Raw genomic sequence first — 15,557 nt, forward strand, 5'->3', positions numbered from 1 at the left:
TTCCCTCCTCTTCCTGCATCGGTGACTATACACCGAAAACATTCAAACAATCGGTGACTCAAACAAGTGAGGGTGGTTCCCCGATCGGTGAAAGAAGTCACATAATCCACTCCCCCAAACCATACTGTGTACCCTTATATAATATTGTATTCTCTAAGACCCTTACAATAGTTACACACAAATGTTCGAAAGGACTTGATGTACATAGTACCAAATCATGAGTTTGATACTCCTAAGACTTCAAGTGCCATACATTTTCTCTTGTTTTGCCATTGAGGCCCGATAGTTGGAGATTATACTCCTCAGACTTTAAGTGCCATACTTTTTTGGCCAAGTGTCGTTCACATCATATATCTCGTAAAATAGTGTAACGGTAAGGTATGTGAAATTAGTGGGTTAAAAATATATAGAATTTAAAAAAAAAATTCCCCAAACAATCACTAGTCATTGGCTGCTTTTTTTTTTATTTCCATGATTTTGGCTTTTATTGTTGTTGATATTTTTATTTAATTTTGCTTAGCACAAGCAACGATGCCAAACCACTCATTTATTGTTGTTCTTGTATATATTAAACTAGTATCAAGTCCCTCGCGTTGTGGCGGGGGCATAAAACCATGCAAAGTAGCACCACTGCCACACCACTACCAGCGACCAACGATCAACGCTGAAAAACTCGTAAAAACAAAATAAATAGAAAAGGATAAAAATAAAACCGAATGAAAAGCATATGTAAAATCGTTGAACCACGCACACTCATTGCGGCGTGTTAATGTGAAAAATTTAGGCTGAAACATAAAACATAGAAAAATACCTAAGTCGATCTAGGACCCGCGCGTTGTGATGAACTTCTCAAATGGGATAAATAGACGAAAAAACTTTGAACTACACACGCATGGTGCGGTGTATTAACTCGCAAAATTTTGAACGAAACGTAAAACAAAAAGCTTGCGAAAGATGAAAACTATAGGGGCCAAAGTTGAAAGCAAAAACGTGTTGGGGCTAAATTGCAAAAAGTAAAAAGCTTTGTGTTAAAAGTAAAAAAAATCAAAGAGTTTAAATTACAAAGATAAGATATTTTGGGTTAAAAGTGAAAAATATTAAAACTTTTTTGAAATACTCCCTAAACATAGGGTACAACAACATGAAGCACATGTGTTAATTTATAGTATGGAAATAACACCTGTTAGGGTACACCGGGTGCCTTCGGCAACCCCCTTCGGTGACCCAAAATGCCTATTAGGGGGTGCTGCCAATACTTAGGTGAGTTAGAGAGAGGGAGTGAAATGGGTGAGGAGTTGCCGAAGAGAGGGGGAGGAGAGAGGGAGAGGGGACCAATCAAAAGTTTCCTTTTTTTTTTTTTCTAAAAAAAAAAACAATTCACCTAAGAGGGGAGTGCCGCCATCAATTTAGGGTGTTAGGGGAGTTTAAGAGGGGAGTTGACGTGGCACACGAGGATTGATTTGGCGTAAGAGAGGGGACTCACCTATTAGGTGAGCACCCCTTACACCCTTATTGGATGGATAGAACAACCATGGAACAGATGAGAAGGGGTATCCGCCTCTCTAACTCGCATATACATGCTCTTGGAATGAGTTTCTACAGCTGTGCCATCTCTCTAAGAAAACACATGTAGGCAACATGTTCCAAAAGACGAACTATGTAAGATACAATGACTTGACAAGCACTTGAACAATAGTTTTTACTTATTTATTTTGGGTTAACTCGTATTTTCAAATTTCATTCTTGCAATATAAACAAGTAAACACGTGTTAAAAATAGGGGGTGACATTTTAACAGGGGTCAGGACATAAACCATGTATTGATGCAAGGTTTCCACAGGGGGATTTTTCAATGAATAAAAGCCTTATTGCTATGACCTAGCCGGTGTAACGATATTGTGTTTACCCCGTAAAAGTGGTTTGAGTTCAAATCCTTATTTAGGTGTAATAAATTGTTGTTAAAAGAAAAGAAAAGAAAGAACAAAACCCTTGTCGCAGTAAAAAAAATGTATTGATGCAAGGTTCCATGGTCTTGGTTGTGCTAAACTACAAGAGAATCAAGTCTGAAAATGTGAGCAAGGGTAATTGAGACAAGAATTAAACAGAACTACTAATACAAGACATCACACAATGAGGCAGCTGTATGGTTTTCAAGGTTATATAATCTACAGCCCCTTTTAATCTTAGAATTTAATTTATTTAATACAACTAAAACGTCATATTCCAGCAATACAGGGAATATTAGGACTGGGTTTAGCAGAACCTCAGGCATGCTTCAAGCTCTTTCTCATCTTCACAGTTATAACCCAGTTGATAGGCCCGAGCTGCATCACATATAAACAAAACACATATATATATATATTAGTTATAAAAGGGTGAAAGTAAAGTGAGAACTAAAATTCATACCAAAACGGCCAGATCCCATGAATGGCTCTGCTTCATCAGTGACACCCGCTTGCTGCTGTTCCTCCTAATTTTCAACCAAATAAAAATAGAAAGATTAGCACTTTTAAATGATTATGTTCCTGTTATGATATTTCTTCTTACCCTAGAGGTGGAAATTTCGACCTATTTACTTATTAACACCCGGGGGTTATATTTCATCTCTAATGGGTCAGGTAAACTAAAAAAAAGCAAGCAGATTATGAACGGACAAACCCAATGGGTTGAAAGCCACCCAAAGCTATTTTAAGTGCATAAACCACCTAAATCGTTTTTCAGAATTAGATTGATTATTTCATATAAATTATTTTTAACTGATAATCAAGCTAATGACTTAAGCATGGTACAAACCAAAAAGATGAAATTTTATTTGATGGTAAAACATGTTTAGCTTTTATATTTCCAAAGAAGAAAACATTTCAAGCATCTTGTATAACACTAGAGATGCAACTTACCATGTCTCCTCCAATTTCAGATGGGGAAAGCAATCGATCGAAACAATGCCCAGAAATTGTACACACCAAGAGTTCATTGTCTGGATCAAGAACAACCTCCTTGCAAGTATCATCACACACTGCACAACCAAAGTAATAAGACCCAATGGCCAAACATGCATGCATTTCAGGTGGCAATTCATGGATAAACTCGTCCATTTAGGATGTATTTTTCTCTAATATGTCAATTGGGTAAACTCGGAAAATTTCCCTACAATGAATGATGTCAAAAAATGTGTACAAATAGTATAAAATCTCAGAAAACTATTTTCTTATGAATTAAAAAACAAAAAAAAAAAAGAGTGTTTTGTGGATCAGTCCAACATGGCTCATCCTAGCTTGTTTCTACTTGTCTGTGTGTAACGAAACCCCTTTTGACCCAACAAAGTCATTTGAACAACAAAATAAAGAAAGGTGAGAATGTGAAAAGCATACCATGAACATATCCAGTATTTTCACAGACAAAGACATCTCCAATTTGATAGTAAGTACATTTTTCTCCAGAACAATCATGATCAGAGAACACCTTATCACTTAGTCCTTTGCTTTTCTTCCATATAGAGACTTGATCAGCAACAGATTTGTCCAGAATCATCCAGTCATCTTTCAACTACAGATGCCAAATGTTGATAAATGTACACAATAAAAGTTGTGGAATAAAAAGTCATCCAAACCCGACCCAATTTCCACCTCCAAATGATCATTATTCACCTGTGAAGGAAGAGGTGCTTGGCTTCTTTTTGCTACTTGCATCTGGATGTAGTACTCTTTGAACTCAGTCGGGCAATTTCTAACAAATTCAACCATGTCTTCTTCATCACGCTACACGTCAAAGGAAAAATCTATAAGCCTAGTTTTTGTTGATAGTAGTAAGATCTAAAGATAATTTGTAGGACACTAGTAAATTGTGATGGTTTACACATCAAGATGATAATAAATCATCTTGAATCTACATTTTTGAGCATAAGGTTCATTTATTATAATAAGACCAAGCACAAAGTTTAAGCCAGTAAAACTACCTGAATATACAGCTTCTTCCAAGCACAATCACGCAGCTTTCCTGTTGATGGCAGGATGCCCCATCGCATACAGTACCTACAGTTGGTGAACAATTTAGGCACTATCCAATCCAAAATTTCTAGTAAATAAGATGAAAGCACTCTGAATGTTAGCTTATTCAAAAGTGAAGGAACAAAGAAATATCCATATTTATGTACACACACAAACACATATGTGTGTAGTGTGTGCTCCTTTGTCACAAAAACAACTCCAGAAAACAAGAAATTTGACAAATAAAACAAACAACTACCAACAATTCCATACGAATTAAAAGTTCTAGTACTGAAAACGTTACATGAAGAAAGGTAACATATAATCTGAATCCATAGTGGAAGTATTAAAAGGAAATCACAGTCAAGATGCATAATTTTCACGTTGTCATAGAGGCAGGGGCGGAGTTAGTGTGTTAGCACGGGCTACCCCTCAACCCCGTCTCCGTAGTGTGAAAAATACCCTTCAACTTTGTTTCCGTAGTGTAAAAATACCCCTTTACTTTGTCCCCGTTATACAAAGGATACCCCTGATCAAAAAAAAATAAATAAATAAAACATTTGGGATACCCCTAAACTTTTAGGCTAGATCCGCCACTGCATAGAGGTGGAAGATGAATCTGTATTAAACTAAAAAAAATGTTGTGATTTGAGTCCTCACCAAATGCAAAAAATCAAACATGAAGCAAAGATAAAAATGTTAACGATAATAAAAATTAAAACACATTTAAATGCAGGAGCGAGAGAAAGAAGTACTCACAGGCGACGCCACAGAGATTCATCAGAAGATGCAAAGTTTAGGAACCTACAGACCAGCGAGCAAGCAACAAGATCCTGCCATTTTCAAGAACATCAGTCAGTCAGTCAGGACACAATTAATTAATTAATTAATTAGCAGAAGACAACACAACCTCAGATGAGAGAAACTTAAGGATGTGAGGGAAAAGCTCCGGAGGAATAAGGCTAAAGAAACCGTCATCAATCCTCCGTGGATATTTAACGACACCGTTTTGCTCCACCCGAAGCCTCTTCGGCGGCCTCGCATCTTCCTGAATTACACAAATTCATAGTCAGAAAAAATAACATCGGATCTAGACAAACAAACGTGTTACCTCATCGGAGACCTCTGATAGAACCTCGGATTCTAGGAATTGAGCCAGATGCTCGTCTTCGTCTTCCGAAACGGTCATGTTTGGTAATCCAAATATATGTGTGGCCGGAAAAGGAGGCCGGCGGAAGTGCTGATAGCGAATCACAAAATTAGGGGCAGGCTGCTTTACGTCAACCGCCTTCGGGTCGGGTTCAACCTTATCGGTCGCTTCCAACCTTATGAGGGCACGTATTACCTTTTTAATTCCAGTAACCACGATTGTATATTAGGCTATGCATTATTTAGTTTAGATAAAAAAACTATATGACTCTAACGAAATAGAATTGCCATTTTAGTCCATGTGGTTTGGATCATTTTGGCAGTTTAGTTTAAAAGTTTCATTTTGAACATCTGGATTCAAAAAGATTTCGTCGTTACCATTTTGATCCAACTGACTTAATTCCATCCATACTTCTCAGTTACTCAAAGGGTATTTTTGTCATTTCATATATTTAAAAATTTCACTTTATTTTTATGCTTGTTAAAACCATTTCTTTGTTATATAAAACAAATTTTTTAATAAATATAACAAATACACAGATCCACAATTTTCACCACCATCTGAGATTCATCAAGTCTCACAACCATCGACCACCACCATCTTATAACAACACCGTTCACCCACCGTTAACCACCATCTCATAACACAACCGTTCACCAACATCAAAATCAGACCCAAATTCAAACCAAATATCAAAATCAGACCCAAAATCAAACCACCGCTGCTCTTGGATGCCCTTAGTCGTCGGAAAACCATCGAAGTCTTAGGGTTCTTAGTCTGTCAACAACCACAATCGCTGAAAAAATTGCTCAGCTATTTCCAACCCAGTTAACACAACCACCACACCACACCACTGCCACCTATCTCCGCCCCCTCACAAACCTCCGTGCCCCACCGTCACCAACCACCACAACACCAAACCCTAACCCTAACCCTCTTTCGTTTTCTATCTGTTACCACCCAACACCAACACCTCACCATTATCACCACCACACCATTGCCACCCATCTGAAAAACAACCACCATAACAACCACCCATCTCCACCTTTCTGAAACACAACCACCACAGCACTACCACCCATATCCGCCCCTCACCAACCACCATTCACAACCACAACCATCGTGCCCCACCGTCATCAACCACCACAACACCAACACCAACACCACCGTCTCGCTAATCAAAAGAGAACCGAGAAAAGAAAGAGAGAAATAGAGATAGAGAGAGAATCGTTTACCACCACCATTATCTTTCTGATCTGTTCCGATCTGGCGGTTTCGAAAAGATAGAGAGACCTAGCCGCCGCCCTTGTTGTCTTCCTGAATTGTTCTGGTGGTTCCGATTTGTTGTCTTACTGAATTGTTCCAGCATGGGTGGTAGTGGTGGAGGTGTGCCGACGGCCGGTGGAGGTGGAGGTTGAGATGGAGGTGATGGTGTTAGTAGCTATATCAGAGAGGGGTAGAAGGGGGAGGGTGGGTGTTAGGGAACCAGATATATGGTTTTATATAAAAAAACCCCAAAAGAGTTAAAAGAACAAAAATAAACCTTTAATTAACATAATAGACAAAATGACAAAAATACCCTTTGAGAAACTGAGAAGCATGGACGGGGTTAAGTCAGTTGGATCAAAATGGCAAAGACAAAACCTTTTTGGATCCAGATGTTAAAAGTGAAACCTTTGGACTAAACTGGCAAAATGGCCTAAACCACAGGGACTAAAATGGCAATTAACTCAACGAAATATGTACGAAATTAGTGGCGGATCCAGCCCTGATTTGTGGGTTCACATAAATCCATTCAGTTTGAAAAAAAAATAGTAAGAACATTGTATGATTTAGAAAAAATAGTGAGAATCTATCAAAATGAACCCATTGAAAGAAGTTTCTGAATCCGCCACACATCCCTTTTGACAACAATAATAATTTAGAATCTTTTAATTATTTAAATAGCGGTTGTTCCAAACACCTGCCAAAATAGGTATTACCAGCTCAATTTGTACCAACTAAAAAAACACATATCCTATTAAATTTTCAATATCTTCAACAATTAGACACAACAATGATACCATATAGGAAAAAAAAAAAAGCTAAAATGAGAACTTGAGAAGTGTGACATTTAAAGAATTGTCTAAAGTTTTATTAAACAACTTGTTGGCAGTTTTACTTGTGTGAAGTGTCTTGAAACATAACCTAAACCAAAAATGCACATTCGACTTCATGTAGGGTGGGGTAACTTCGGTCATAGAGATTCGGGTTATATCCGACCCGGACCGAAAACCGAACAGTTGGATAATCATGAACCAAGAACTAGACCTGGGAGTTCATTTTCGGTGTCGGGTAACTTCGGTCATAGAGATTCGGGTAGTGACTAAAGACCGAAACCGGTGAAGAAGGTCCAAATCTCTGATCTCTTAAATTCTTTCTAAAGCCACACACATCTCATTGTGAAAATAAGAAGAAAAGGCTTGGTTTTTGTAGAGAAGAAAAACGTTTTGGAGAGAGAGAGTAATGGAAGAATGAGGTAATTAGGTAAATGAATGAATTGATGTTTACAGCAAAAAGAAAAAAAAAAGGTGTATTGGAACTACTATTTTTTTTTCAAAACCCATTACACTGGACGTCCTTTAGCACTAACCTAGTTAAATTTTTTTGTTAAGTTTATTCACTTAAGGGTATTATGGTCAATTCATGATTTATTTAAATGTTTAATAAATAAAACAAAAAAATACATATAGATCTCATCTTCCCCAATTTCCTAATCACCACATCTTTCCACCACCTCATCTGCCGCCACCACCATCTCATCTGCTATAACAACCCTCCTAAAATACTTATAACACCCCTACACGTCCTAAAATACACCCCGTATACGAGAAGTGGGCCCGAAATACCTTAAAATTAACAAAAATCAATTAAAAAGAATATTTTAAGTTTGTCGTGGGGCGCGACAGACTGTGTTTGATCCGTCGCGGGGCGCGACCGTTGGGACACCAGGCCGCACCAGATCGTGCCACGTGTCCGATGCGTGTGGAAGCTAGCGGGTTGACTCGGCAACCCAATACGAGACACGTAGTCTCTGGCGGGGCGCGACGGCCTCCCTTGCGTCCGTCGCGAGGCGCGAGAGACCCCAGATCAGGCCCTATAAATTGGATTTCGACATTCATTTGGAATTCGTTCATCACACAATTCTCTCTCTATATTTCTGAATAGCGATTATAATTCCCGGGTGTTATACCTACTAAAATAGCAAAGCTCTGCCTCGTTGTAAGTATTATAACCCCCGGTTACGTATTAGATACGCTGCCCGATTGATCTTGTCACACCCCTACCGATGGCGGAAACATCAGGGTGCGGCACTAAGCGTTCAAATTGCTCATGAGTTTCCATAACACTAATAATTTCAGTATTGATTAATCAAGTTTGATGATAACATTGTCTAAAATCAAACACCAACCATAACATAAGTATCAAATACAAATCACCAAAATTGTTTCAAAGTTTCTAAGATTATCTAGGATGTGTTTCTAGCAGCAATCGTAACACGTTTCTTGATCATAGCATCCTATCAGCCTGCAACATGTATTAAAGTAAAGTCAGTACAAAAACGTACTTGCGAGCATACAAGTTTAAGTATATAGCATAATAGTTTAAAAAGACTCATATCCATCATGTAAACGACAAAAATAGTTTCAGCCATGCTAGTGTTCGCAGTCCAAGTGATAGCCCAAGTGTCCCGATGCTTTAACCACTTTCCCAAGAATCAAGGAAAGCAAATAGAATCCTCCTAACAATACCCCCAAGAATAACGGGGAGGTGCATCTTCCTATAGCGCTACTATTCTTAAGGTGGAACTACACACAGGGATTAAACGTTCACATAGCATAAAGAATCAAAAATCAAGAGTCACAAAGTATCAAGTTTCACGTTCACAGAGGATAGAGTTTTAGATTCAAAAGTTTCAAGCTTCAAGTTTCATAGAATACATGTTGTATCCTAAAAGTTTAATGCGAAAAGGGATCAAGTATACTAACAGTGGTTGCTTAACAGCAAAACTGTTATTGGATCAAAGGGAGCTCTTAGAATTAGCCTGATTAGAGTACAATAGATAAGCGTCGGACAGAATAACGAGAATCGTGCAAAGTGTCGGATCAGTCTCCTGATCGGATGGACATCCGGACGGATGGTCATCCGGTCGGATGACTTTGTGCGTTGGGACGGATCGCCATCTGATCGGATGGTCATCCACATGGATGGCCATTCAATCGAATGGTCATTCGATCCAAAGTTTGAATTTCCAAAAATGTTAACTTTTGTACCAAGTGTTCATACCAAGTCATTCGATCAGATGGTCATCCGATCGGATGGCCGTTCGGTCGAATGACCCTTCGTGTGCAAGTTTTAAAGTTCAAAGTTTCTGATTCAAGATAGTTCAAGTGTTGGATGTTGTAAGGCACATGTGTAACACCCCGTGTTTTCGAATGTCAAAGTCAAAGTCAAAGTCCAAGTCAACTTTGACCTTCTTTGACTGTAAATAGTCGATTCTGTGTTTTAGTTGTATTATGTGGAGTAAGTGTTGTAATCAGCAAGAATCGAAGAAATCAAATGTGTTTTAACGCGAACCGATCTACGACTGTGAATGAAAGGAAGTAACAATGCGATAAAGCTAATCAATCAACCAATCAAACTCGGGACTCGAATTATGCGAATTGTGGTATTGATTATACGTGTGTGTGCCTTATGTGTTACTTGTGCATGTTTACTTATTATTTGGTGTGGTATTCAAGCAAATCAATCGAAAACCAAATCAAAACTCGAAAAGCAATCGAACTCAATCGAAAACGACATCGAAATGTGACTTATCGAAGATTGTATGTTAGATATAGTGGTTAGGATTAAAAGTAATTTGAATAGGAACTCTATCGTATTCGTATCATCGTCCATCGAAATCGAGACATCGAAAATCGTCACGAAATACTCAAAGCGTGACGCGGATCGAACAGGAGGCGCCTGATCGAACAGGCCAGCCGATCGGCTAGCATCTTGCCAGCCGATCGAGCGGCCCATCCGATCGGAGCTCCTGGCCGATCGGCTGCCACTTTCCTCTTTTGGAGCCTATAAATAGGGCTGTCATTGTCATACTTTCCATTTTTGGAAAGCTCTGACCGAACCAGCTATCTTCTTCACCTTTCTCAGATTTCTGCCGCTTACTGCTCTTACGCATAAGGACAAGCCTTTTGTGTGGGGAAACGCACAAGAGACTGCCTTTCAAACTCTCAAACATATGCTGTGCAACGCACCGATTCTTACGCTGCCCGACGGAAGCGACAACTTCATTGTCTACTGTGATGCTTCTAACCTTGGTCTTGGCTGTGTTCTTATGCAGCGAGACAAGGTTATAGCCTACGCATCTCGGCAGCTCAAGATCCACGAGAAGAACTATACAACCCATGACCTCGAGCTAGGCGCGATTGTCTTTGCATTGAAGATTTGGCGACACTACCTGTATGGCACTAAGTGTACGATCTACACTGATCACAGGAGTTTACAACACATCTTTAATCAGAGAGAGCTTAATATGCGTCAACGCCGATGGGTAGAACTTCTCAACGATTACGACAGTGAGATTCGTTATCACCCAGGCAAGGCGAATGTGGTTGCCGACGCTCTCAGCAGAAAGAGTTACGTGCTCAGTACCCGAAACATCCAAGCCCAGCATAACCTCAAAACCCTTATTCGCGAAGCCCAACATGCTTGCTTTAACGAGCGTACATTGAAGAGAGAGAGGATCTATCACGATGGAGCTCAGTTAGTAAGTAAACCAGATGGGATATTCTATTATCTGGACCGAATTTGGATCCCTAAACGGACCGATTTGCGAAAGATTATCATGAACGAAGCCCACAAATCCCGGTATTCTATTCATCCCGGCGCAGACAAGATGTACCAGGATCTTCGTTATAAGTACTGGTGGCCGGGTATGAAAAGGGATATCGCGTTGTACGTTGGAAGCTGTTTAACTTGTGCAAGAGTCAAGGCTAAACATCAAAGACCTTCTGGCTTACTCGAACAACCGCCGATACCTATATGGAAGTGGGAGAGTATAGCTATGGATTTCATAATGAAACTCCCGCCCACGCCATCAGGTCACGACAGTATTTGGGTCATAGTCAAGCGTCTAGCGAAATCAGCCCACTTTTTGCCGATACGAGAAGACTACAAGGTGGAACGACTAGCCCAAATCTACACCGCCGAGATCATTTGTAATCATGGTACGCCTAATATCATTTCAGATCGTGACGCTCGGTTCACTTCGCGATTGTGGGAAACATTTCAAGCGGCCCTTGGTACGTCGCTTAATCTGAGTACTGCATTCCATCCTCAGACCGACAGACAAACTGAAAGAACGATCCGTACTCTTGAAGACATGCTTCGAGCGTGTGTTATAGATTTTGGTGGTAGTTGGAACAAACACCTGCCATTGGTGGAATTTTCGTACAATAACAGCTATCATGCCAGCATCCAAATGGCACCCTTCGAGGCTTTGTATGGTAGAAGATGTCGATCGCCTATTGTGTGGCACGAGATCGGTCACTCGCAACTAACCGGTCCCGAGATTCTACAAGAAACGACTGACAAAATCCACCAGATAAGAGACAACTTGGTAAAAGCTCGGAACAGACAAAAAAGTTACGCCGATAAAAGACGCAAGCCCCTGGAATTCGCCGTTGGTGACTACGTACTCCTAAAGGTATCACCTTGGAAGGGTGTAGTTCGATTCGGCAAGAAAGGGAAACTAGCGCCTCGATATGTTGGACCTTTTAGGATTCTGGAAAGAATCAGAAAAGTCGCCTACAGACACGAATTACCGGAGGAACTCAGTAACGTCCACCCGACTTTCCACGTCTCTAACCTCCGAAAATGCCTTGCTGATCATGATCTAATCGTACCGCTCGACGATCTTCAGGTCAACGAAACCCTACACTTCGTGGAAAAGCCTGTTGAAATCATGGATCGCCAGACCAAGCAACTCAGGCGCTCTCGCATCCCGATCGTGAAGGTCCGATGGGAAGGCAAACGAGGCGCTGAGTTCACTTGAGAACTCGAAAGTGACATGAAGGCCAAGTACCCGCAGTTGTTTAAATAAATAGATCTGAAGCATCAAATTGGTAAATCACGGCGTTGTGTAGCCTTCGAGCCTAATTTCGGGACGAAATTCCCTAAACAAGGGGAGGCTGTAACACCCCGTGTTTTCGAATGTCAAAGTCAAAGTCAAAGTCCAAGTCAACTTTGACCTTCTTTGACTGTAAATAGTCGATTCTGTGCTTTAGTTGTATTATGTGGAGTAAGTGTTGTAATCAGCAAGAATCGAAGAAATCAAATGTGTTTTAACGCGAACCGATCTACGACTGTGAATGAAAGGAAGTAACAATGCGATAAAGCTAATCAATCAACCAATCAAACTCGAGATTCGAATTATGCGAATTGTGGTATTGATTATACTTATGTGTGTGCCTTATGTGTTACTTGTGCATGTTTACTTATTATTTGGTGTGGTATTCAAGCAAATCAATCGAAAACCAAATCGAAACTCGAAAAGCAATCGAACTCAATCGAAAACGACATCGAAATGTGACTTATCGAAGATTGTATGTTAGATATAGTGGTTGGGATTAAAAGTAATTTGAATAGGAACTCTATCGTATTCGTATCATCGTCCATCGAAATCGAGACATCGAAAATCGTCGCGAAATACTCAAAGCGTGACGCGGATCGAACAAGAGGCGCCTGATCGAACAGGCCAGCCGATCGGCTAGCATCTTGCTAGCCGATCGAGCAGCCCATCCGATCGGAGCTCCTGGCCGATCGGCTGCCACTTTCCTCTTTTGGAGCCTATAAATAGGGCTGTCATTGTCATACTTTCCATTTTTGGAAAGCTCTGACCGAACCAGCTATCTTCTTCACCTTTCTCAGATTTCTCTCAATCCCGGTAAGTTTCCACTCTAAATCTTGTATGTTTTTGATCATTACTTGATTCTACACCTTTCTATCTTTCAAAACTTGGATTCCAACCGTGAAATCACCAAGATCTAAGTGTTCTTGGGTGATGTCATCATGGTGTTCTTGAAGAACATCATGTTTTGGCCTCATTCCACTATGATTAGCTTAGATCTAACCGATTTCCACATAAACAAGTTAAGATCCATCAAAGATCTAAACGTCCCCAATTTGTAAAGGACCGAAAGAAGGAATCCCAACTTTCTTTCAACTCTTTTACACTCAATGCCTTCAAATCAATAGAAACGGAACTTGAACCGGCTAACTAGTCATTCAAACGGTTAAAAGGTTCAAGATTCGGGATCTATGAACAAGGTTCACCGATTTCGGGTTAAACTCTGAACCGACATTCCGAACCGTTCACCGGCCGGACTTGGGTGATTCCTGTTCGAGTCAAGGAAACAAGTAGGAACGGAGGGTATTATAGTTCAACACGTTGTCAAGATACCTTGAAAGAATGACAAATAAACAAACAGCCAAGTGTTAGACGAAAGGCCGATCAGGTCAGAAATGCTGGCCGAACGGCTAGGCTGTTCGAACAGCCCAGCCGATCGGACATGCCAGCCGATCGACCGGGCCAGCCGATCGGCTAGCACATGGCGTCTCACTTTTCCAAACTTTGAAGTATAGTATTGACGAAGTAATGTTTGATCGAATAGGTCACTCGATTGGTAAACATTACTGTTCGGATCATGAGATACTATGCTTCAACACTTAACCATTTTCACAACTCGTTCGTAGTAGGGAATGCCAGCCGATCGAACAGACCGTTCGATCGAGTGACATTCAGTTGAGGACAAATTCTGAAGTTCTAGCCGATCGAGTGAGCTAGCCGATCGAGTGAGCTAGCAGATCGAACGAACCGTTCGATCGAACGACTTGAAAGGTAGGAATACTTCAGTGTTCTCAAATACTGCAACAAAAAAACTTCAAAAGTTCAAATCCTCTAACACAAACACACCAGAGGAAGAAACAATCCACTCGAAAGGTCCAGCCGATCGAGCCTACCGGCCGATCGAACAGGACTGTCCAACCGGACACACCAGCCGACCGAACAGCCTGTTCGATCGAACCTGCCGTTCGATCGACCAGCCCATTCGATCCACTAAACTATTCAGGCTAATCTTACTCTCAGCGCTCCCTTCAATCCACAATCAATCACTGTGAGTATACTCGATCCCTTTTTGCTTTTAGCACTTTTGGGTGTTACATACGTTACCTATCAAATCACAAGCAAACACAAACAATTTGAACGCTAACCGATTGCATGTGCTATTTGACTAAATGAATGTTGTTTATTATGTTTACACGTGGAGTGCTATCTACCTGCCTTAGCAACATAGTACTATAGTTTGGACTCAGCACCCGTTCACACGGGGGTTGTTAAGGACAATTACTTGCATGGATTACGGTGGTAATCATGTATTGCGAATCGTCTCGGACGGTCAACCCGCAGTCGTTGGTACCGATGGTCCCATGTCGATAATTAACATGCATCGTTTTCCTCTGTGTACGTGCCGGTTAGGCGTAAACTATTCGAACTCTATATGCTATTATTAAACTTGTGTGCTCACCTTTACATTTTATGTATTGACTTTATTTTAACGTATGTGACAGGTGTTTAAGGTGTTAGCTTGCTAGGAAAGCGAGGCATTAATAAAGCTCTAGAGCCCATCTAGCAGTTGTAGGTCGTAGTCTACCTAGGGGTCTCTAGAAGCAAATAAACAATTGCCATGGAGCCGTTGGAGTTGTCCGATCAAGGGTCTATGGCATTAGCTATCTGTAGATCTTGTCCGGATAGGTCTTAAAGACTTCAAGCAATACTTTTATTCATTTGGTTTGTAATAATTAAATCTGAGTTGTCGGAACGGAATTTATTTGCCTAGTTGCTTTCTATGATAACTTGTTTATTTATTTGGGATACGGTATGGGACGTATCATTTATCTGAATTTGTAATAATAGTTGTTATGGGAAACTTCTGGACAATCTGTTTCGCTCAGTGCCGCGCCCCGATGATTCCGCCATCGGTTGGGGTGTGACAGATTGGTATCAGAGCCATAACTATAGGGAATTAGGCGGACACGACCTAGTCCGGGTCGTTGTCTTAGAGACCTAGACTATAGTTAGGAACCATCAAGACCCAGTTTATGTGCCTTATTCTGTAATCCTTCACTACCACTGCACTCGAGTTTTTAACTAACGTCAGGCGATTCAGTCAGGAATAGGTGTGAAAACCGCAAACTCCCGACTAAATTTCCTGACATATGGGATTTTACTCCTTCATCTCAACATTTTCGCCAACAGACGAGGGGGATTATACCAAATCAGGTGTGAAACCCCCATTTTGATGAAAATTCTTCTCAATTTTA

The 15,557-nt window shown here is 40.5% G+C and overlaps 1 protein-coding gene across 1 annotated transcript; it reads right to left on the reverse strand.

Annotated features, from left to right (window-relative positions):
• Positions 1-2,063: 2,063 nt before the first annotated feature.
• Positions 2,064-5,367, reverse strand: LOC110920815 (F-box protein SKIP31). The gene is made up of 9 exons (XM_022165013.2): positions 5,097-5,367; positions 4,896-5,033; positions 4,745-4,818; positions 3,955-4,030; positions 3,647-3,757; positions 3,371-3,545; positions 2,897-3,015; positions 2,406-2,469; positions 2,064-2,323 (listed from the first exon to the last, which is right to left on the reverse strand). The coding sequence occupies exons 1-9, from the start codon at positions 5,172-5,174 to the stop codon at positions 2,253-2,255; spliced, it is 906 nt and encodes a 301-aa protein (XP_022020705.1). The 5' UTR covers positions 5,175-5,367; the 3' UTR covers positions 2,064-2,252.
• Between the last annotated feature and the right edge of the window lie 10,190 nt (positions 5,368-15,557).

The sequence above is a fragment of the Helianthus annuus genome, chromosome 7 (assembly GCF_002127325.2).
Source record: "Helianthus annuus cultivar XRQ/B chromosome 7, HanXRQr2.0-SUNRISE, whole genome shotgun sequence".
NCBI lineage: Eukaryota > Viridiplantae > Streptophyta > Magnoliopsida > Asterales > Asteraceae > Helianthus > Helianthus annuus.